This window comes from Octopus bimaculoides, chromosome 25 (genome assembly GCF_046866305.1).
Source record: "Octopus bimaculoides isolate indiv1 chromosome 25, ASM4686630v1, whole genome shotgun sequence".
Taxonomy (NCBI): domain Eukaryota; kingdom Metazoa; phylum Mollusca; class Cephalopoda; order Octopoda; family Octopodidae; genus Octopus; species Octopus bimaculoides.
In genome coordinates this window covers 2,686,683-2,712,191 of record NC_142952.1, presented here as the reverse complement: position 1 = coordinate 2,712,191, position 25,509 = coordinate 2,686,683, and the positions used below count along the sequence as shown (strand labels likewise).

At 36.1% G+C, this 25,509-nt stretch overlaps 1 protein-coding gene and 4 pseudogenes across 5 annotated transcripts in view; all 5 read left to right on the top strand.

The window, feature by feature from the left end:
• Window positions 1-299: 299 nt before the first annotated feature.
• On the top strand, window positions 300-17,410 carry LOC149131049 (sialin pseudogene; annotated as a pseudogene). Its single transcript, XR_016238351.1, has 2 exons — window positions 300-441; window positions 15,008-17,410. The product of XR_016238351.1 is annotated as a sialin pseudogene (transcript).
• Window positions 302-11,841, top strand: LOC106868751 (sialin). The gene is made up of 2 exons (XM_014914160.3): window positions 302-441; window positions 9,016-11,841. The coding sequence occupies exon 2, from the start codon at window positions 9,159-9,161 to the stop codon at window positions 10,638-10,640; it is 1,482 nt and encodes a 493-aa protein (XP_014769646.1). The 5' UTR covers window positions 302-441; window positions 9,016-9,158; the 3' UTR covers window positions 10,641-11,841.
• On the top strand, window positions 305-23,318 carry LOC128250664 (sialin pseudogene; annotated as a pseudogene). The gene is made up of 2 exons (XR_016238352.1): window positions 305-441; window positions 20,184-23,318. The product of XR_016238352.1 is annotated as a sialin pseudogene (transcript).
• Window positions 306-8,101, top strand: LOC149131050 (sialin pseudogene; annotated as a pseudogene). Its single transcript, XR_016238357.1, has 2 exons — window positions 306-441; window positions 3,148-8,101. The product of XR_016238357.1 is annotated as a sialin pseudogene (transcript).
• Window positions 23,319-24,565: 1,247 nt separating the features above from the next.
• LOC149131048 (putative transporter slc-17.2 pseudogene) overlaps window positions 24,566-25,509 on the top strand; it is an 8,210-nt pseudogene continuing 7,266 nt past the window's right edge. Inside the window, exon 1 of the transcript XR_016238355.1 lies at window positions 24,566-24,704. The product of XR_016238355.1 is annotated as a putative transporter slc-17.2 pseudogene, transcript variant X2 (transcript). The remainder of the gene's footprint in view (window positions 24,705-25,509) is intronic.

Genomic DNA, 25,509 nt, shown 5'->3' with positions numbered 1-25,509 from the left:
ATATCCCTCAAAACGCACACACTACTCTATCTCTGGTATTTGAGTACTCTTTTTCCCCACCTTGTTGCACATTTATGTGCTTACTTCGGTATATATATATATATATATATATATATATATATATATATATATATAAACATATATGTATGTATATGTATAATACACAAATATTTATCTAAGATTGGAAAAGGATTTTTAAAAAAGTTATTACCTATTTAATCTGTTGCAGTCAGTCGTTATCTACCACGTCGTCACCTGAGAACATTCCTGCCGGACGTTAGTAGCCAGGTGTCAAGAACCAGGAATCTTAGCCTTTTGGACACTCAACAACAGCAAAACAACAACAACAACAACGATACGGCCAACCGGATGTACGTTTGCATTGTGGTATCTGGTGGCTGGTGGTGCCGACGGATTGTTTGATTCGTCTGAAGTTTAAAGGTAAGACGCATCACTAGCATTGCTGCTGCTGCTGCTACTACTACTACTACTACTACTACTACTACTACTACTACTACTACTACTGCTTATCCGCTTGCTAATGTTGTCGTTTTTTTGTCCATTTCTTTAATGCGCGTTTCTTCGTACTCCAGCGTTCATACTACACACCTGGTCATGAATGTGGGGTACTGGCCGAACAGGTGCGATTGCGAATACGAACAACCGGAATGGCGTTTCTGCGAAGAGTCACTGAAGTAATGTCACTGGACAGGAATGCGTAGCTTGGTGATCAGAGAATCTCGCCAGGTCGAGTAGTTACTTTTCCACAAATGAATGGTCACGGAGCCGACACGTCTGTCATGTAATTAGATCAATGGCGGATGCAGAAGTGTTACCCCAGTTGCCCTGGCAACACCCTTTCTAGCCGAACCGACATCAAATAAATCGGGACCTAGATTTATTTCCATCAGTTTCACAGCATTACTCTTTCATTTGCATGTGGTCTGCTACAACAAAGTTAGAAGACAAAAATGGGTCCATTTGTTACGAATTGCGATCCCCACATTATATAGTATTTTTTTCGTAAATTTTGGGCAACACCCCCAAAAATAAAATCCCCCCCCCCACCAGTTAGATTGTCGCCGGAAAGAGTCACATGACGGATACTTCAAACCCAGCCAACTGGTAGGAGACCCATGGGTAGACCAAGAAGGAGGACCCTACCCCCACAACCTTCTCAGGGACGTAGTAGTCTGACGTAGTAGTCTGTCGTTCAAAAATTGAAATATTGTCGTAAATGTCAGCACTAATCGATATTACTTGTGTCTCCTACTGCTAAACGACAAAAAAAAAATGTAATATCTCTTGAGCCTGAAGATGAGGCAGTGGAGATCTAGAAAGATAGATTATATTTTATGGAGATTTGTTTTTCCAAACTAATTACCAGAAACTCATTGGAAATATATTTATATTGTACGATACAAATAAGAGGATATTTTTTTTCGAACGCAGAAGTGCCGTTAGAACAACAGGAATACAGGGTAAGTTCTTTTCGACTCTAGGCACAAGGCCAGAAATTTTGTGGGAGTGGGGCAGTCGATTAGATCGACCCAGTACGCAACTAGTACTTAATTCATCAACCCGAAAGGATGAAAGGTAAAAAATCGACTTCGGCGGAATTTGAACTCAGAACGTAAAAACAGACGAAATACCGCTAAGCATTTCGCCCGGTGTGCTAGCATTTCTGCCAGCTCACCGACTTTGGAATACAGGGTAAATTACCATTACAAAGCTGTTCTAACGGCAATTCTGTGTTAAAAAACCCCCATCTCTTTTGTATCGTACAATACACATTACAACGCTTATAAAAAAAAAGACAAATGTTAGTTTGTTTATATTTATATAGATGTATTTATATATATATATATATATATATATGTGCGTGTGTGTGTGTATACACATGCATGTGTATATGTTATATGTATTTATGGATGTGTTTATATATGTATGTGTATGCATGTATTTATTCATTTATTTATATACGTATGCATGCTTTTCTTTCAGAATAATTTGATTTTTTTCTCCTTGAAGAATTCAAGCTGGTCACATAGCAAAATGACCAGAGCTTGGAGTCTGTAGAGAAGTGTATTGGCTTTTGTGTGCGCGTATACGCATGTATGTGAGTGTATGTGTGTATGGATGAACTTCCGCCCATGCAGTCGACATGCGTGTTACTTTAGTGCATAATGTGCGTACGCTTCATTGCTGTTTGTGTGTGCCTGCATGTGTGTATGTGTATGTGTGTGTGTGTGTAGGTGTGTGTGCGCGCGTGTGTATGTCTGTGTGCGCTCGTGTCTACGTGTTTGCGCGCGTGCATATATCTAAATCTGTCTCTACGTATTCTCTACATACATGTGATAACACATACTTTTAGCCCAGGAACCACAAAGGGAGAATCCCTGGAATGTTTTGAAATGTTTACTGTTCATCTACTCAATTCTATTTGGTGAATGCAAATTAGTTTGTTCTCTTCTTTCTTGGATACTCCAGCATTTCTCGTCTTCCATGTAAATTTCTTATAACTTAGTCCAGTGCCTTGCTCCAAAGGACACTAAACTATGTAAGGTACAAAAGAAAAACCTACCATTTCGATATTAAACCTGTAAATATTTTACAAAGTTTTCAATTTTTTTTACGGAACATCCTCATCCGCCAAGCGACTTTACCCGATCATCGTGCATGATATTTGCTCTTTGTCCTCACCCTACATATGTATGTATGTATTGTTTTTATCTTTTAGTATTCCTTCTAAAAGAAAGGAGCCGGTTTCTTACAAAGAAACAAATGCTAGCGCTCTGGAGTTTGGATAACAGCGACAACAGTTAGATAAACAGTAATAACCTCTAACAACGATAATGGAACAGACAACTCTGAGAAGATTAGCTACTACAAATCCAGTCATAAATCTTGTCATAAAGCGATGAAACAAACAGATAGGAAATAGATTAAAGAGGTGCTCTAGCATGGCCGCAGGGCTACGCCTGAAACCATCGCAGGAATAAAAAAAAATGACTAAACCAGTAAACTTATGATATAAATATATAAACAATTATAAGCACGTAGAGAGACGATGTGTATGATTATCAAGATGAGAAATGATTTCATGTACGCTGTTTTTATAGTTCTCCATTTTATCTCTCTGTTCAGGTTAACGGAAACAGACGATGAAAGGAACAAACCAACTTCCGGTGACTCTGTATTATAGGATAGCATAATGTACAGGATACATATGAAAAACTGAAAGCCACTTCTAAGATACAGAATTATAAGGCACCGAACACGAGAATATCAATAAAAATTGAAGTATATTTATACTAAGATAAATATACAGAAAAAACATTTCCCGCTCATATGTACTCGCAGACACATATCCATACAAAGACACAAACACTGAAGTGCAAGAGACATTTTGACTCTGATTGATGAGAGCCACAAAAATCAAAGTCGGGCATATGAAGTAAAACCCAATTGATGTTTGCGCTCTTAATTATAAACACTTGCACTTATACATACTTAGTACCTCACAAATATTTGATTAATCCCTCTGATATCGAAGCGTTCAAGACTACCCATATTTCCATATTTTAAAGTGATTTAAATTTAATTAAGATTCCATCAAAATTTCATGTGAAATTATGGTTCAGACACTAGTTTTATGTTATTTTATGAAATTCTTTGTAATTTTCAAAATCATTTGAGACAAAGGCAGTTTATTTTAAGAGAAATATGGTATGAGAGAGACTGAAAGCTTACTAAAAGTTTGGCTCTGGTTTATGAGAAATAAAGCAACTGCGAATATATCACACAAAAAGGTGCTGATTTAGATACACTTCAAGAAATATAGCCTGTACAATACACTTATCCCCACCCACCCAACACACAAACAGGAACAAAGATCTAAACATTCACTCATATAAAAATTTCGCCATTGATTAACGAAAAATCAACGAAATTCAAAGCAGGCTAAGAATTAGAGGTTATCTGAATATCAGTCAACAATGGCGAAGTTTAGCAGCTGTTTTGGTCGATATTGTTCATATCGATGGAGGTTATGTTATATATGTTCTATTGCAGTACTTCTCTTACAGATAATGAGGGTGAATTTAAGTATGGCCTTTGTTTGTATGTTGAAGACACCAAACCGTACGGCTAACAACGTCAACAGTACTCAGAGTTCCCAACAGTGTTCTGGCCTTCTTACTCACAATCACTCCTCACACGAAACATACAATGGAGAGTTCACCTGGAGCAACAATCTTCAAGCGAACATATTGGCTGGTTATTTCTACGGTTACATTCTAACAAATATTCTTGGAGGCATTTTAGCAGACAAATATGGCACTAGAAATATTCTAGGCTTTTCTCTTGTCTCAGCATCTGTTCTGACTTTGCTTCAGCCGAGTTTATCTCGAATAAGTGGTTACTTTACGCTTGTCTTAAGGATATTAACTGGGTTAGTATCTGGACCGATGTTTCCATCGATACAGTCTTTATTTGGTCGCTGGGCTCCACCTCTTGAAAGTAGCGCATTGCTTGGTTTAATATTTTCTGGTCAACTCATAGGTAGTATTGTATGCTTTTCAATATCGGGTTTCCTCTGTGTGTATGGATTTGACAATGGGTGGGGGTCTATATTTTATATATTTGGTGGAATGTCGCTGTTGTTCAGTTCTGCTTGGTTCTACTTTGTTTATGATAGTCCAGAGCTCCATCCTTCTCTTAGTCAAGAAGAACGCTCGTACTTGGACAAAACTGTAATGTGTAAAAGTAAAGTTAAAAACATACCCTGGAAAAACATTTGGAGTTCTTCTGCTGTTTGGGCCATCATTGTGGCCCACACTTGCTATAACTGGACTGATCTTTCCCTTGCCTTAGTACTACCTCTCTACATGAAAGAAGCCTTAAACGTCGAAACAAAATCAAACGGTTTAATGTCGTCTGCTCCTTGGATAGGACAAGCCATTTCCATGCCTTTGTTAGGAAGACTTGCAGACTTTATACGCTCAAAGAACTGTCTGTCAACTCGTTCGGTCCGAGTGCTTTTCCAAACTATGTGTTTCATTTTCTCAGCGATTCTCTTCAGTTCTGTAGGATTTCTGAAATGTGACCAAGCTTCATTGGTTGGTTTTCTCTTTCTTTTTTCTGGTGTCATGTTGTCTCTCTATATAGGCGGTTTTAATGTGAACCACGTTGACATTGCTCCGAAATACGCTGGTGTATTGTATGGTATTACGAATACATTTAGTTCCCTACCAGGATTTGTGGCTCCAATAACAGCTAGAGAACTTACACCGAATGGAACACAAAAAGAGTGGCAAATTGTGTTATCCTTATGTGCAGGGTTTTCTGTTTTAGGGGCAATAGTATATGCGATTATGGCGAAAGGGGAAATTCAAGAGTGGGCCAAGTACGATGATAGTTCTATACATGAAAGAGAATCTTTGAATTTAAAAGAGAGAAGAGCAACTAACGGAGATTGTGAAAAGATTTAGTGTGTTATCTAGTCGCAAGAATTATTGTGGACGCTAGATGTCACTCATGTTCTCAACAGCTTTTTTCTTGGAAATGAAGATATGTCGTACGACTTCTCGTCGTGCTGTTATGTCTGAACTATTATAATATCAAACGTTCCTAATGTTCTCTTATTACTCTCCAACAGTGCATCTTCAAGAAGAACTCCACGATATCTCTATTAAATAATTCTTATGACCTGTACACTATGACTGCGCATATGACACTCTGCTCAGACTGTTATGCGCATGCTCATTTATACTAACTAGTGTAGTTTACTTAGCCAATCACGGGTGTGTACAGATTCCCCATACAACACCTCTCCCCTTTGAGATTGGCTTTCCCTTTATTTTCTTAATTTTTTTATTACTTCCATGGGGAGAAATCGGCATATTTTTTCTCGTTTAGAAACAATCTCTAACATCTCCGTCCGCTTTCTCTTTCTAGTTGAGTTGCGCACTGGTTCAACCATTTCCTGCCGCTCCGGAATATCAAATAGATCATATAGTATTTCAATAAGCTTTTCCATCCCTCTGTTTATCTCTTTTTCTTTTATTTGATTTACATTCTCTTATGCTCACATGTCTGCCCTTTCACCATATATACCACTCTACCAAGACGTTTGGTTATTCTTCCTTGCTCCCAACTTTGTTTTCCATATTTGTACATTTTAAAAAGTACTGCATTCCTATATTGAAATATTTTGTATTATTAACTGTATTTTTCTGTATTCTTTGTTTCTTTCCTGGTAACAGTTTATAAAATACTGGTCGTACCTTTCTGGCGAGCATTAATTCAGCGGGTGACGTACCCGACTCTGTGTTGGGGTTTGGGGTTTTTCTATAGACGCGTAAAACTTATATCCACTAATGATTCGTTTCTGGTCTTTCTCAACGCTTTCTTAAACGTATCCACGAAACTCTCCGCAAGTCCATTTAACCTCGGATGATATGGTGGGGTAGTGACATGTTCCATTTGATGCATCTTTGAACTCTTTTGCTGTAAATTGCGCGCCATTATCCGACACAATAGTGTCCAACACACTAAAACGTGCAAATATTTCATCCAAAATTTCAATAGTTATTTTCGTAGTTTTCTGCACTTACAAATTTCAGGCCATTTTGAGCCGTCATCCTTGCAATTCCAGGATATCCTACATGATATTCTGTTAGCATTCTATTTTGTTGTACAACAGGTACCACAACCCTCTGAACGTAAAACAATACATTGTCACACATCGAATAATATTTCAAACCCGTGTTGCGCTCATCGACATAATTGTTTGTATTACACCAATATTCTCAAGTCTTTTCAATTCTTTGCTACTTGATTCAACGCCGCAAAAGTCACAGCTCTCTTTGGTTTAAAAACCACATTTTCTTTTAGCTGGAATTTCACTTTTATTTTCGTACGTGAACCAAGTTCTCCCAATAAAACATCAGGATATATTTTCTTTTAATTTCATTTTTAACTTGTCAGATGCCTTGTCCGAACTGGCGTGCGACGCATTCACATTATTACAGAAAGTAGTTATGGGCAAATCCCACAAAGTAAATGTCTCCATCCCTCTGTACCAAACAGGTTCATGGTATTTTCTGATATGTAGTCTTTCGTTTTCAGCGTCTTCCTATGAAATGTTACAGCTGGCGTTAATTCACCCAAGAATCGAACTTGTTGTCCAGAGATTCCATGTACTTATTTGCTTTGTTTGCTTGAACGTAGGTCTTCCAATTTTCTTCCAAGTTTCTTTATCGCTCAATATTGCGACCGTTTATGCACCGTTTTGCCACGAGCAAAACATTCTTTATTCCTAAAGGGGCAGTCCCCTTTGAAGTGCAGCTCGCCGCAACCATAACACGGTTTGGGCCTTGTATATATTATTTTTTTGTTTGTCATAAGTTAAAATACCTGTACATTTATATTATTATTTTCAATTTTTTCAGCATCCTGCCGTAGGTTAATAGTACTTTGACATTCTTCTACCACTTTTTGCAAGGTTAATTCAGTGTCTTGTGTCAGTTTCATTAATATTTCTGCATCCTCTATTTCTGCATCCTCACTTGCAATTAAATCCTTTGACAAATATCAAACATTTAAACATATCTGGGGACCACTCTCCTAACTTGAATATTTCGCACGCTCTGTTTACAATTCCTGCATATATAATAAAGTCATTCTTTTCATTTTTTTTCTTCCAATTCAGGCATTCCCAACGCATGTCGCATGTTCAATAGCGAGTTCTTTTCACTGAATATATCAGTTAATATTTTAATTGTTTCTTCAAAACAAATTTCTGGCGGTTTTTTTGGTAGAATAAAGTTGCAGTATTTCTCGTGCTCTGACGGAGCTAGTTTACGCAAAAGAAGTCTTATCTTCTTTTCATTTGTCCAACCTTTGCACTCTTCTGTGAATACCGTCACGGTCCAGTTAGCATAAAAAAAAACCTCCACTAGAAATTGGCGCATATGTCACTCTTCTCACACTGTTCTGCGCATGCTCATTTATACTAATCAATACAGTTCACTTAGCCAATCACGTGAATGTACAGATTCCCAATACAACACAATAAAATTATTAATAAACAATAAAATATATTATTATTATTATTTTAAATAATATTTGTATCAATTATGTTTCTCCTCCCTGACTTGTGTATTAGAGGTATTTTGCCGGACGCCAACTTGAGTTCAAATTCCGCCGAGGTCGACTTTGCTTTCATCCTTTCTGGGTCGATAACTAAAGTACCAGTGGAGTACTAGGGTCGATGTAATCGACTTAACCCCTCCCCCTAAATTTCAGGCCTTGTGCCTATAGTAGAAAGGATTATTATTATTATTATTATTATTATTATTATTATTATTATTATTATTATTATTATTATTATTCAGTAGTTTTATTTTTATAACGTGCTTTCACTTCACTACCGAGCGCAGCTCTGTGTGCCTTGGGTATGTGCTGTGGTTTGCTGTGATGCTCTTATGGTTACTGTATTGAAAGTGTTTTGCGTAGGATGTGTGCAGTGCCCAGTAGTGCAATTTTCTGTATGTTATATATATTTGTAAGTCTTGGTGTTTTTGTTATGTATTTGTCTAAATATTTTTTTATTATACCTAAGGCACCTACTATGATAGGAATTGTTTCTGTTTTTAGATTCCACATTCGAGTTACCTCTATTTATTATTATTATTATTATTATTATTATTATTATTATTATTGACTGATAGAGCAGTGCATGCCATCAAAGTGATACTAGGGTAAAATATACGAAGCCCAGTATATCCATCATGATTACTCGTCTGACAAGGGTACACCAGGCACATGCGTCACACTCATATCTGTGCGACATGATGATCTCATATGAAGATTAACAGCGCATGACCTCGCAGGTGGGGCCCAGTTAGAATTTTCCTTTGGTCCATCATAAAAAAATAAGTATTCCGTCGTTGCTAGTGAAGAAAGCGATGTGGTTTAGTGATATGCTTAATGTTTTATTTTTGATTCCAGATTGATCAACAAGCTGCCAGAAGGAAACACTAAATTGATCAAAACGAAGAGACAATATTTTATCCATTTTAATTTGAATATCGAAACGTCACAAACAGTTCGAAAATCCACAAAACCATCATAAAGAAAACAGGTCACAAAAGATGTCGAAGTTTAACGAATTTATCAGCCATTATTGTTCATGTCGATGGCGGCTATGTTATGCCACCTTTTTCGCCTTGCTTCTCATGCAGACTTTACGTGTAGACCTGAGTATGTCGTTAGTTTGTATGTTGAAAACACCCAATCGTACAATTGATGAAGTCGACCTTACTCTAGATAACGAACACTGTTCTCGTTTAGACAATCGTACATCAAATGGAGAAAATTTTGAAGGAGAGTTCGAATGGAGCAACATTCTGCAATCAAATATGTTGGCTGGATACTTTTATGGCTACACTGTGACTAACCTTCTTGGCGGTGTATTAGCTGACAAATATGGTGGAAAGAAAGTTATGGGGGCTTCCATATTCTCAGCTTCTGTCCTGACCGTTCTCCACCCAAGTCTAACTCGAATAAGTGGTTATTTTACTCTCGTATTGAGGATACTTACAGGTCTGGTTTCAGGGCCCATGTTCCCTGCAGTGCAGTCCTTGTGGGGTCGATGGGCTCCACCAAGTGAAAGTAGTACTTTGATAGGGATTTCATTTGCCGGTCAGATATTAGGTAGTATTGTAGGTCTGTCAACTTCCGGTTTCCTTTGTGTTTATGGCTTTGATAATGGATGGGGTTCCATATTTTATATATTTGGTGGATTATCGTTGGTGTTTAGCTTTGTATGGATTTATGTTGTTTATGATAATCCAAACGTCCATCCAACTATCAGCGAAGAAGAACGTTCCTATTTAAACAAAACAATAAAGTGTAAAAGTAAAGTTAAGAACGTGCCTTGGAAAAGCATCATGACGTCTACAGCCGTTTGGGCCATCATTATGGCGCATACATTAATTAACTGGACCGTTATTTCTTTCCAAGTGATTCTGCCATTGTATATGAAAGAAGCATTAAGTATTGACACGAAATCAAATGGTTTAATGTCTTCAGCTCCGTTTATTGGACAAATGATTGCTATACCATTTTGTGGAAGATTTGCAGACTTCTTGCGTTCAAAGAATTATCTTTCAACACGATCCATCCGAGTTCTTTTCCAGTCAGTTTCTTACATTGGTTCAGCGTCTCTGATTATCGTGATCGGATTCCTTGATTGCAACCAAACGTCATTGGCCGGAATTCTTTTTTTTATTACTGGGATCAGCTTAACATTCTATTATGCAGGCCTAAGTGTAAATCATGTTGACATTGCTCCTAAATACGCTGGTATATTGTACGGAATTACCAATACTTTCGCTTCGTTGCCTGGCTTTCTGGTTCCTTTAACTACAAAAGCACTGACACCTAATGGAACACGGCAAGAATGGCAAATAGTATTCTCATTGTGTGCCATATTTTCTGTGTGTGGAACAGCAATCTATGCGACATTCGCGCGTGGGCATGTACAAGATTGGGCTAAATCTGATGAAAAATCGATTAAAAATTCTTCGAATGAGGAAGAATCTATACATTTAAAGGAGGAAAAACAAGGCTAAAACTCGCGCACACACACGCACGCACACACACACACACACACACACACACACACACACACAAATGGTTTAATGTTTTCTGCTGCCTTTATTGAACAAATCCTTACTGTATCATTTTGTGTCAAAGCCACAGACTTTTTCCGCTCAAAGAATTATTTTACTACGCGTTCTGTTCGAGTTCTTCTTTTCCAGTGAGTTTCTTATATTGGTTCAGCATCTCTGATTATCGTAATACGATTCCTTAATTGCAACCGAACTATTTTGGCCGGATTTCGTTTCTTTATCACTGGAATTAGTTTAACATTCTATGTTGGGAGTTTCATTGTTAATCATGCTGATATCTCGATATCCAAGATTCCCTACCGGCCATTAATACTTCCTGTAATTATTTCTAAGTTTTCTTTTACAATTTCGATAATTATATTTTTACGGCAGTCCTAAATTCGTTGAAGTTCGTATTTTGGATCCTCGTATTTTTCTATTTTCTCGTATTCTTTTTTTTTTTTTACCATTCTTTTATCAAATAGGCAAGCAACGCTGATTTAACAACACACTCTTCCCTCTTTATTAATGGCGACAATATTTAGGAGTGAATATTCTATTTTTCCTAGCTGTTTGACGTTTCATATCTCATAATACCTCAACGTGGTCATTTTCAATGATCTAACTATTTCTCTGCACATCCACAAGATTCTACAGTCACATAGAAAAGATAGGCGCATGCGCGCCTGTATAGTTTTAATGTAGTGGTTTATTGTCGTCTCAATTCCATATAATTTAGTTTTAATGTTAGGGGTGTGGGGGCGCAAATATTTGTACGTTGAGAATGTGTTTCATAATCGGTGTCTGTAATTAAAGATTAGATGGTTTCGTTCATTTAAATAATTGGTGGATTGTTTAATAGAAAAGACTTCGGCGATGCATAGATCGCATTTGTTGTGATAACCGTTATACGATGGGGCATGGGTGACTCTGGGCCATTTTAAATTATATGGAATTGAGACGACAATAAACCACTATTGTTTCTGAAAGTTATTGTTTTTATATCTTCTTCGGATTGCTCGAATCTTACTAACTTCCTACACTTTGATCCTTGAATTTTACCATAATATATATATGCAGCACGGAATTTTGTAAGTGAATAGGTCGCGGTCTCAAAGCGACGAAAATATTTTGGCAAATTAAATTTAAATGTTGAAGTGAATCTAACGGGTTTTGTGTTTCTTAAATGGCTTATAAATATCTTCCACGATTCATATATATATATATATATTGTATATATATATATATTATATACACACACGCATACATATATATATATATATATATATATATATATATATATATATATATATATATATATATATATATATATATGCATAAAAATATGCATAAAAATATGCATGTCTGAGTCATTGTGTTTGTCTTTGTACCCCACTACCGCTTGTCAACGAGTGTTGGTTTGTTTACGTCGCCGTAACATTAGCGGGTCGGCAAAAGAGACCGATAAAATAAATAGTAGGCCTAAAATTAAAATTTGTCCTGGTGTTGATTTGTTCGACTAAAACCCTTCAAAGTAGTGCCTCAGCATGGCCGCAGTCAAATGACTGAAACAAGTAAAAGATAAAAAAAAAGTAAAAGATAGAAAGAGACACAGATACCTACAAATTCCCAGAACGAAATATTCCTTTGACGTTGGACATCACAAGAAAAAAGACAAAAGGGGGAAAAGAGCCAAATCATTTTGGAGAGTCCTTATGAAGGAATCGCGTTCATTTACCGAGAAAATTGCCCATCTCCAAAACAATGGTACATGACAACCTCTTTCCTCTTCTGCGACCGACATAGTCTTACTTGAAATTTGATGCATAAATATACGAGATCTGAAGCTGGGTTTGAAGCAAGCTCATTTATTCAACGACCTCAGATCAAAAGATATACATGTGTTGAGCATCATTAAAACCATGAATTACACCAATATCCGACACACCTTAATCGTCCTGGATCGTGAGGCAGACTGGCGGTGTTATTTCGGACGAGTACATCAAATTATAAGTCGTTATAAAACGACAGACGCAAGATAATGTAGCTGAGGTAGCCGAGGCCTAGGATATATTTTGTCCTCAAAAAATAGATAAGATGGTCACGGTTAGAACGCCTTTGATTCGTTTTCTTAATCGGAGCTGATCTGGGAAATAATATATGACCAAAAATAATAAATGGAAACGAAATTCCAAGTAATACTGGGGGATAAATCGACTATCTCAACCCCAGTGTTCAACTGGTAATTATTTTATCGACCCCGAAACAATTAAAGGCAAAGTCGACCACGGTGGAATTTGAACTCAGAACGTCACAACGCAACTAAGCATTTCGTCTAGTGTGCTAACCATTGTGCCAGTACGCTGCCGCCTTCAAAGCCCACCTATTATTTAAAAAAAGAGAAGCAGAAAGTTTTAGTCGGTGCGTTATATATTTATTGCCGATGTTGGTGCACTTCCAAATAGCAACAGAAGAATTATTTTTTCGTAAATTTCTCATTTTATTTTCATACATGTGTTTATTTCTCTTTTAACTCCTACCGTCCGTAAAAAGCTGTTTAGTTTCGGTTTACCTTTTTTTTTTCTTTGAGTGTGTCATTTTATAGGAGAGATAAGATGATGTTCATGTCTTCTACGATTGCCATTTCGACTACAATTAAATATCGGGTTTCTAACTGCTTCAACTTCGAAAAGAAAACAAAATAAATGTTTGAACTTTATAAATGGATAACTATGGCATTTTATATGCACTGATTTCGCGTCATCATATCAAGTAATCTACTTCACATAATTTAAGTTACAAGATATTCTTAGAATCCTAGTTTCAGGTCATGCTGCTACATACGCTAAAATATAAATTTTAAATTTTATTTCTATATTCTCCAAATATCCATCTTCTGTGCTCACTCTTTCTACGGAGGTCGTGGGCATCAAAATCTTCAGGCTTCTTCTCCATAGAATCCTCTTAGAAGCAACACATTTCAACCGGATTATCAAGCGCGACCAATTGAAACTACGGACAGTATCCAAACATGTCGTTCCAAGTCTACCCCTAGGTCTCCTGCAAGGTAACTCGGCTTGAAGGAAGAATTCGTCTTGTGATTCTTCTGTCACATTCTAGTCACATGTCCATCGATCTGGACCTCCCCATGCAGAGAAGTAACGCGGCTCAAACTGGAGAGACACCTTGCTCTTCGAGTGACGTACCCTCCTCAGTACCGTTACTTCAGAAATCCTTCAGAAGAATCCCATTCCAGCCTCTTGTATTCGCGAGCGTAATCTTTATTGAATTTTTCTGTAATACATTATATATATATATATATATATATATATATATATATATATATATATATATATATATATATATATATATATATATATATTACATGTATATATTATATATGTATATATTATATATATATATGTATATATATAATATATACATATAATATACATACATACATACATATGTCGGTATATATATATATATATATATATACATACATAACAGACGTCCGTTATGCTGAACTGTTGTTTATATTGCCTTTGTATCGCATGCTTGAATCACATTATTTTTGTTGCTAATTTGACTAACAAGTAAATCTTAATCATGCGCACCGGTTGGTCTTCACAAATTCGGGTAAAATAATTGTTGAGTATGAATAATTGTACGTATATTAGGTTATTGCAGTTATCTCCCTTTCGAAGCTATATAATGGTTTGCTCTTTACAAAACAGAACTCTCCTTCCTTCACTCCAATCGTGATCAATGAAGCAGGGATGTGATATAAACTACGTGTGAACCGGATCTTTTGAAAGTTCTGTGGTGGCTAAAGAAACGTATTGGGCCTATTAGGACTTCCTAACGAATTTTAGTCCAACAAGATTTACCAGAACCTTCGCGTAGATGACTGAGAGATTAAAGATTTGGGGGGAATAACATCGAATGATTAGTGAATTTTATGACTGGGAGGCTAAGGGATTTTAGTTCGTCCCGTAAAAATGTTCTTTTATATAGATTAGTAAAAAGAGGAAAAGACATCACCCAAGTTTTATAAGGTGATGGGAAGGATATGATATCCACAGACCTGAGAGTTGCATATCTGCAGCGTAGTGGACCCTTTAGAATCAAGTGAAAAGCTGAACGGATAAATTAAGTGACAATATAAAGAAATATGTAGATCGATGGATCAAATATTGTAAATTTTGTAAAGTACAGCATTTGTATTTTGTCATGTTTATATAAATAAAAAGGGTTATTTTAATCTAAGAAAACAATAAAATTATTTTTTGATAATGCTATATATTTTTTTTCTTTTAAAATTACAGATTGACCAGCACACAAAAAACAAAATAACTTCAAGTCATGAAAATTTTCTGGTATTAATGCAACCCAATCGACAAAACTTACCGAGAATATATTATCTGAATGTCGTGATGTTGCACGCAGTTACCCGTCGTTTTATAGTTCAAATCTTTTGAGACAATTACGGAATGCATGATATAGTTAGTGTATGAGATCTTGCTGTGTATAAGACTTGCTGAGGGAGAAAAGAATTAAAACAACTCTGAGAATACAATTGGAACACGCAGAGAAAATGTCGAAGTTTACCAAATTTGTCAGCCATTATTGTTCATGTCGATGGCGGCTATGCTATGTTAGCTTTTTCACCTTGCTTCTCATGCAGACTTTACGTGTAGACCTGAGTATGTCGTTAGTTTGTATGTTGAAAACACCCAATCGTACAATTGATGAAGTCGACCTTACTCTAGATAACGAACACTGTTCTCGTTTAGACAATCGTACATCAAATGGAGAAAATTTTGAAGGAGAGTTCGAATGGAGCAATACTCTACAATCAAACATGTTGGCTGGATACTTTTATGGCTACATTGTGACTAACCTTCTTGGCGGTGTATTAGCTGACAAATATGGTGGAAAAAAAGTTATGGGGGCTTCCATATTCTCAGCTTCTGTCCTGACCGTTCTCCACCCAAGTCTAACACGAATTAGTGGTTATTTTACTCTCGTATTGAGGATACTTACAGGTCTGGTTTCAGGGCCCATGTGCCCTGCTATACAATCCCTATGGGGAAGGTGGGCTCCACCTAGTGAAAATAGTATTTTGATAGGGATTTCACTCGGAGGTCAAGTAGTCGGTAGTATTGTAGGACTGTCAATGTCTGGTTTTCTTTGTGTTTATGGCTTTGATAATGGATGGGGTTCTATATTCTATGTATTTGGTGGATTATCGTTGGTGTTTAGCTTTGTATGGATTTATGTTGTTTATGATAATCCAAACGTCCATCCAACTATCAGCGAAGAAGAACGTTCCTACTTAAACAGAACAATAAAATGTAAAAGTAAAGTTAAGAACGTGCCTTGGAAAAGCATCATGACGTCTACAGCCGTTTGGGCCATCATTATGGCGCATACATTTATTAACTGGACTATTTTTTCTTTCCAAGTGATTCTGCCATTGTATATGAAAGAAGCGTTAAGTATCGATTCGAAATCAAATGGTTTAATGTCTTCAGCTCCGTTTATTGGACAAATGATTGCTATACCATTTTGTGGAAGATTTGCAGACTTCTTGCGTTCAAAGAATTATCTTTCAACACGATCCATCCGAGTTCTTTTCCAGTCAGTTTCTTACATTGGTTCAGCGTCTCTGATTATCGTGATCGGATTCCTTGATTGCAACCAAACGACATTGGCCGGAATTCTTTTCTTTATTACTGGGATGATTCTAACATTTTATGTAGGGGGTTTCATTGTCAATCATGTTGACATTGCTCCTAAATACGCTGGTATATTGTACGGAATTACCAATACTTTCGCGGCGTTGCCTGGCTTTCTGGCGCCTTTAACAACGAAAGCATTAACACCTAATGGAACACGGCAAGAATGGCAGATAGCATTATCACTGTGTGCCATATTTTCTGTGTGTGGGACAATAATCTATGCGATATTCGCGCGTGGAGATGTACAAGATTGGGCTGAATCTGATGAAAAATCGATTAAAACTTCTTCGAATGAGGAAGAAACTATCAATCTAAATGAGGAAAGACCATAATAATATTTGTCACGTTTCTGTTAATAAGAAACAACAATTCTTTGAGGTTTTCAAAATGGGTAAATAACGGGATTTTAGTATAACTATTGGTGTGGTTTTTATCAAAGCAATAATTTCTTTTCTTTTTACTACAGGCACAGAGCCTGAAATTTCTGGGGAAGGGGCCAGTCGATTATTGTCCAGCCCTCAATTGGTACTTATTTTATCGACCCTGATATGAAATAAAAAAATGGAAAGTTGACCTCGGCGGAGTTGAAACTCCAAATATAAGAAGTCGTAATAATAATAATAACGGGTTTCAAATGTTAGCACAAGACCAGCAGTTTTTGGGGATGGGGCTAGTCGATTAGGTTAATCCCAGTGTTCAACTGGTACTTATTTTATCAACCCCGGAAGTGGGAAAAGAAAACACGAACTCGGCGGAATTTGAACTCAGAACGTAAAGACGGACGAAACGTCGCTAAGCATTTTTCCCGGCGTGCTAACGACTTTGCCAGCACGCAATAATAGTAATATTGCATCTGACTGCAAATCCAAAACCTCCATTTGAAATTCGTCATAGGTGGTGGCCGCATTTATCTCCATAGGGGCTGAAAATAACTTTTTCATCAAGGGCAAGGAATCCTTGATGTCATCAAAACGGCATTCAAATTCGTCAATCAAGTCACTAATGAATCTTTTGTACTTATTCTATGGTCCGTCGTCCTTATACTTAGAAATTGAGGGGAGATGGATCGCGGTGCAATTAGTCTTCTAAAGGCGAAACTTTGCAATGATGACATTATGGCGTTTGGAAGACACTGCTGTACAATTCATAGGAGAGCTTGTCCTCGCCTTTTAGGGCTTTTTCTGCAGACAGCTGCATGCTGTCTCTTAAATCTATCCAGTATTACATCACAAAACTCATCGCGGTACCATTGTAACCCCTGTCAGATACTTAAAAAAAAAAACAATATCCATATACCGATTAACATACACTCACTCTCTCTTTCTCTCGCATACAAAAACGCATTTCCTCTTTGCTTTAAATCAAATGTTTTTTACTTATAGTTTTTAAAAACACAGAATATTATCATATAACACAACATGAACAGCCGTGTTCAATATATAACACAAATTGTCAATATTTACATTGACAATTTAAAAAAGATATTTGCTTGAATCTCATTGTTTTATGGCATATAACATTTTACTTTAATCATTAATCTCAATGATAAAAAAAAAAACAATATCATTTTATAGATCTTCAGGTGGTAGAGTATGTTACGTTGACAATTTAAAAAATTTATTTGCTTGAATCTCATTGTTTTATAGCTTATAACATTTTACTTTAATCATTAATCTCAATGATAAAAAAAGCAATATCATTTTATAGATCTTCAGGTGGTAGAATTAAAGAAAATGAACAAATTGTGTATATAAATACCAATGTTGCAGTAATCTCCCATGAGAAGCTACTCAAGTTTACTCCTTACAAAATGGTGACAGACTCACTTCGTGATATAACTATGCAGTGGTGTATGAATCTCATTTTTGGAAAGTACGGTGATAAATCGAAGTTTTGATCTTATTTGACCTTTTCAGCGAAGCATATTCTTACAAAATTTACCAGAACCCAGATATCTGAATGAATTACGATTTTGAGTGTAAAACATTGAATGATGAGTCAACTTTATGTCTGGGAGCAAACTTTAGTTCGCCTTGTAAACATGTTTTCCTTTTCATGGCTCAGTCACTCGAGGAAAGAAAATCGCTCGAATTTTATTTTTGTGAAAAGGAAAAAATATGATGACATCCTCTAACCTGAGACTCATTCCGTGTGTGTGCAACAGAGTGGACTCTGCTAAGGCCACTCGAGTGTCCAAAAACATTTTCCTAATTTTTCCCTAAACGCCCGTGCTTGTTTTCAGTTTTACTCCTTGCTTCATCCGTTTTCAGAAGAAGTATAAAGATTTCCTTCAATAAATCCCAAGATCCCTTGGTGGTTGAAAAAATTATGGAAATGTGCAAAATATTCGGTGCATCTGGAAATATGAGATGCATATCACATGTGATGCACAAGACAGGCAAAAAAAAATTAAAGAAAGCGACAGAAATCATTGTTATGAAGTAACTTTATTTGAAGTAACGTAATTTAACTTAAAAGTTATGAAGTAACATAAATTGATAGACTATGGTAGTGGTTCCCAACTTGGAGTCCGCGGACTCTTGGTGGTCTGCAATGCAAAGGTAATACTGGGGTCCGTTAACTAAATTCAAAATTTCGTATATATATATGTATATATATATATATATATATATATATATATATATATATATATATATATATATATATATATATATATATATATATATATATATATATATATATATATAAGTAAATAAATGGAGCTAAACGCAGATGTTATTCAAATTCTTTTACTTTCGAAACATATGTTGGAATAAAACATTAAAAAGACGCTCTAAAATACCTCGAAAATATAACAAAGATTTAAAAGTTCCATCTACAGGCCGTTTCGGAGACGTGCCAAGTAATATGATATAAATTTTATATTTTTTTAAACTGACACTCCCCTCACCAGGATGTTTACACATAATGCAAAAAAGAAAATACAGAAATACATATTATACAATTACACACGAGTCACTCTTTGTAATATTTTCGTGGTATTTTAGTTCGTCTTTTTAATGTTTTATCGTATCAAATTTTTATTACACCAATGTATTGTAAGTTTTAAATTTAAAATTCACTGTGTTGTATATATCATATCGATATTTATCCATTCATATGTATTTTTATATTTATATATATTTATATATTTTTATATTTATATTATTTGGAATTTTTATATCGATTTTATTAATGTAGAAGAATACACACACACACACACACACACACACACACACACACACACACACACACACACACACACATATATATATATATATATTGGATTTTGAGTGTGGTTATTGGTTATGTTATGTTCCTCTAGTTTCCGCTTGCATCGCCTCCATTCGGATTATTAAACGGAATACAGCTCAATTGGAGCACTACAACTCCAGTCTGTATTTTATTTGCGAGTATTGTTAATATTAGCAATCTCAAAGTAAAACAGTGTATTATATATACATACATACATACATACATACATACATATATATATATATATATATATATATATATATATATAAACATACACATAAGGATAAGTATATTAAAAGGTGTCAGTGGGAAAACTAATTTAAATAAAAGGGTTGAGAACCACTGTGAAAAGTTTGGGGACCACTGGTCTATGGTATCAATGTAAAATATTTGTACTTTCCCATACTCCGTACTTTCCTGAATAAAATAATCTTTATTTTTTTCCCTTCGACAACAGTGTGATTCGATGATTTCTTTATATTTTTATATTTTCTTTCTCTTTCAGGTTGATGAATAAAGACTCAGAATGGAATTGACTAAATTTCGGTCAAGAAATTTTTCCGATATAATGTCTTCTCATCACCAAACTCAGCCAGCAGTATAAATATTAATCTGAATCGTGGAATGCTGCCAATTTTTCATTGCAAGTACGGAAAATAAATATTGGTTAGTGTAGAACATCTTGCTGTTCCTCAAACTCACTGAGCCAACAATGGGAAAAACAGATTAGAATAGAGCCTGTCAAAGAAAATGTCGAAGTTTAACGAATTTATCAGCCATTATTGTTCATGTCGATGGCGGCTATGCTATGTTAGCTTTTTCACCTTGCTTCTCATGCAGACTTTACGTGTAGACCTGAGTATGTCGTTAGTTTGTATGTTGAAAACACCCAATCGTACAATTGATGAAGTCGACCGTACTCTAGATAACGAACACTGTTCTCGTTTAGACAATCGTACATCAAATGGAGAAAATTTTGAAGGAGAGTTCGAATGGAGCAATACTCTACAATCAAACATGTTGGCTGGATACTATTATGGCTACATTGTGACTAACCTTCTTGGCGGTGTATTAGCTGACAAATATGGTGGAAAGAAAGTTATGGGGGCTTCCATATTCTCAGCTTCTGTCCTGACCGTTCTCCACCCAAGTCTAACACGAATTAGTGGTTATTTTACTCTTGTATTGAGGATACTTACAGGTCTGGTCTCAGGGCCCATGTGTCCTGCTGTCTTATCCCTGTGGGGACGGTGGGCTCCGTCATTAGAAAATAGTGTGTTGGTTGCAGTCTCTTTCTCTGGTTTATTAATCGGTAGTATTGTGGGTTTGTCAATTTCTGGTTTCCTTTGCGTTTATGGCTTTGACAATGGATGGGGTTCTATATTCTATATATTTGGTGGAATATCGTTAGTGTTTAGTTGTGTGTGGTTTTATGTTGTTTCTGATACTCCAGATGTCCATCCAACTATCAGCGAAGAAGAACGTTCTTATTTAAACAAAACTATAATACACAAAGGCCAAGTTAAGAGCGTGCCATGGAAGAGAATTATGACTACTCCCGCCGTTTGGGCTCTTATAATTGCTCACACATTTTACAATTGGACGATTATTTCTTTCCAGCTGCTTCTGCCTTTGTATATGAAAGAAGCATTAAATATCGATGCGAAATCAAATGGTTTAATGTCTTCTGCTCCGTTCATTGGACAGTTCGCGGCTGTGCAATTCTGTGGAAGGTTTGCAGATATTTTGCGTTCAAAGAATTATCTTTCAACGCGCTCTGTACGAGTTCTCTTTCAGAGTATTTGTTTCCTTGGCTCAGCGTCACTGCTGATTGCTATAGGATTCCTTGACTGTGACCAAACAACTCTGGCCGGCATTCTTTTCCTCTTCACGGGTATCTGCTTAGCATTTTACATTGGCGGCTTCAATGTCAATCACGTGGACATTGCTCCTAGATACGCTGGTGTATTGATCGGCATTACCAACACTTTTGGTTCATTGCCCGGATTCTTGGCTCCAATATCATCCAAAGCTCTTACACCTGATGGGACACAAGAAGAATGGCAAATTGTCTTAGCTTTGTGTGCGGCACTTTCTGTATCTGGAACGATAATGTTTGCGATATTGGCGAGTGGAGATGTACAGGAATGGGCTAAATCTCAAGAAATACCAAGTAATCGTTCTTCGAATGAGGAAGAATCACAAAATCTAAAGCAGTATGCATAAAAGTTATTTCCATGTATTCCACTTTATGTAACTTTTTTCTTTCTGAATTTTATCAGACATAATATTCTACTCTATATATATAGGTAAAAAATTAAATATATATAAATTATATATATATATATAATTTTTCAAAACGTGTAGTAAATAAACAAACGAACTATACTAAATATACAGGCGAACAGAGAGCACAGAAGCTCACGAACACCTCATCAGTTAGCGGTCAGAAAGGTCGAACGCAATTTCAGCCAATATCGATAAGATTGCTGCTACTCTGGAGGCAGCGGCAAAAATTTTTCTGGGAATGGGACCAAAACATTACGAAACGAGACCGTTAGTGGACGGACGAGGAACAAAACAATAAACAGAATAAAGGCTTAAAACATATTACATATAATACAGTGCATGTAGCAGTACTTAGTCGTCTTCAGCGGTAAAACAGGCTGTTCTACTCGCTTAAACTGTTGATGAGGTTTGCTTGAAACCTAGGAGAGCAAAAAAAAAACACAAAAAAAAGCTGTCAAAATGAGAAAGTGAAACCAGCGAAGGGTCTATGGTTATTTAACCATAACGTAGTGATTTAGAAATTTCGGGCTGGTATCCGGCGTGTTTGAAGCCAATTGCAAAATGAGGCATAACTTGGCTTTTGCTATAGCATGATTCTTGTAGAGGATTGCTCTGATAATAATGCACACTGTGCAGAGAATCGTTTAGCACCAGGAATTTTCAGCGCCAGAAGAATATTGGGAGACTTCCACAGCATGGGGTCACAGATATTTATTGATACCAAGCATTTTCTTCGGATTGTCTGTGGATCCTGACAATAAAATAGAAAAGTGTTTGAGGTGTTGCGTAAGCCTAATTGAAGCTAAAATTTTTGGGCTGGTTTTGTTAACGTTAGTATGTAAATATCTTCTTCGGACATAAGTAAACAGCCGTTATACATAACATTGGTGTCAAATTTTGGCACAATGGCCGCCAATTTCGGGGAGAGGTTAAGTCGATTACATCGATCCCAGTGTTAAACTGGTACTTATTTGATCGATCCCGAAGGGATGAAGGGCAAAGCCATCCTTGTCGGAGTTTAAACTCAGAACGTAAAGTCGGAGGAAATGTCACTAAGAATTTTGTCCGGCGTTATACATCATATAATGTTATTTATAGTTATTAATGTTCCGTAACATTATGGAAGGGGCCTTATGATCAAGAAATAAATTATGATAAAAAAATGAACGGAATTGCGCTTTGCTTAAATATTGAATTTCCAACTTCGAACGAAATTTGGGACGCTATATGCATGCAAGAATACAACAATGGATGATGTTGAGAGGAAAATAAAAAGAAAAGAAAAAAAGATCTGATCAAAACTATGTTTTATATTCTATAAAATATTTATTCTATAAAATATTAATCTCAATCATCTTGTTCTTTTTTTTTCTTTCAATTTGCTTTGTTTTTCTTATGTATTTGTCTGCTTCCTTTATCATGAAGAGTAGAGGCGCGTGGCTTTGTGGTTAAGGTGTTAGACTCATGATCGACAGATTGTAGTTTCAATTCCAGGATCGAGCAATCCGTTATGTTCTTCATTTCACATTGCTCCAGTCCACAGAGTAGGCAGAAACGAGTAATCCTACAACGGACTGGATTTATATACGCCATGGAAACCGCAGTCTCACCCATTTATCAGTCTTCTTTCTCAATTTACTCTCTTCATGTATAGCCGATCAGTGTCCGCACGTGGATGATGGGTTCCACGCATCATTAGAAGCTCTTTTGACTTCCTGTCCATCTCCTTTAGTTCCTCCTCTGTCCACTTCAAGATTCCAGCGCCATACCAAACTACTGCGACTGCGCGCGAGTTTATTGCCAACATTATATTTCTGGCATTTAGCTTTGAAGAAATATTTTACTTACTCGCCGCAGGTACTCTCTTTTTGTCTCTTTCTTCATTTCATTGTGTTTGATTCCATCTGCCCAAAGTATTCTCAGGTATTCATAACTGGATTGAGGTTGAATTACCTTCATTATTTCACCAGCTTTCCTCGTTTCATAATCATCGTAACACATTTTGAAAGTCCAAACTCCATCTTAATATCACTGGAGAAAATCCGCACAGACTGGACTAGGCTGTCCAGTTCTGCCTCAGTTTTTGTGTTATTATTATTATTATTATTATTATTATTATTATTATTATTATTATTATTATTATTATTATCATTATTATTGTTAGTAGTAGTAGTAGTAGTAGTAGTAGTAGTAGTATTCATCTGCAAAATAAAAAAAAAGTAATAAAAAACAACAAAATTATACTTAAACGCGGGACAGACTTTCATCCATTTTAGCTAACATTTCCATGAAGTTATAACAAATTAATGTCTTATTATCCCGGCCAATAAATGCTATTGTAAAATCATTGTTTTTTATAAACACTTCAATTAAACTTTCTATACTCTTACATAACCTGTGTAATACACTCCCAACCGCTTTCAGGCCAGTAAAAGCGCTTTCTGTTTATATTTTCGTATAGCCTATTTCCTCCCCATCTCACATTATAGCTCTCAAATTTCGCTCGCTCTCTCACTATCGCTCCTCTATTTTTCGCATATGTGAGTAGGTGCTTGATTTAACGTACATTTAGATGCGTGTGTTTTTGCGCTAATTCATGTGTTGATAATGTTAACAGAGCCCCTCCACGGTGAGTGTACATACGTCACCAAATGCATAAAGTAACGATTGATATATCAGATTTAGTATTCTGCGGCAGCAGCTGAATTCAACAACACTGTAAACATTCGGCCAAACAGTGAGTAGAAAAATTATTATTTTTTTTTTTTTTTAAAGAAGCGTGTACAACATATTTCTCTTCTGTTTTGATGTGAACAGAACCTCACCAGTATTATTACGTCAACCGAAAAGAAATCCGAAGTCGGAATTCTTCGTTTCTCAGAACCAATGTCATATCTATCTGTCTATCTATCTATCTATCTATCTATCTATCTATCTATCTATCTATCTATCTATCTATCTATCTATCTATATGTGTGTGTGTGTGAGTGTGTGCGTGCGTAAGTTTAGAAGGACTCTTTATACTGAGCAGAATTCCAGAATTTACTTCTGACTAGTCGCAATGACGAGAGAAATGTGAAAACCTTGGGTAGTTTCAAAGGAATCGTCTGCTGCGAATATGTAATATGTATGTATGTATGTATGTGTGTGTGTATGTGTGTGTGTGTGTGTGTTTGTGTGTGTGTGTGTGTGTGTGTGTGTGTGTGTGAGAGTGTGTGTGTGTGATTAACAGAATGATTAACAGAATATATGATTAACAGAATGATATAAAAAAACCCAAGGCTGTGAATAGTTTTCAAGACATTTATAAATAGAACTTTCTGCTGTTTCCGTGATATTTTATATATCCTTTCACCAGAGACGGTGCGAGAAAATGTTTAAGCAATAATTATTATAGAGAATATATGAAATACAGAAGGAAGTGAAGGAATGAAAATAGAATTGAATTACGTAAGGATATTGTATTTGCAGTTCCATTATTTAAGCAGAATAGTATATATATAAGTTTCCTGCACACACACACACACACACACACACACACA

What these genes read in the sequence shown, in the direction of transcription:
- LOC106868751 (XM_014914160.3), top strand. Translation starts at nt 9,159, where the DNA reads ATGTCGAAGTTTAACGAATTTATCAGCCATTATTGTTCATGTCGATGG.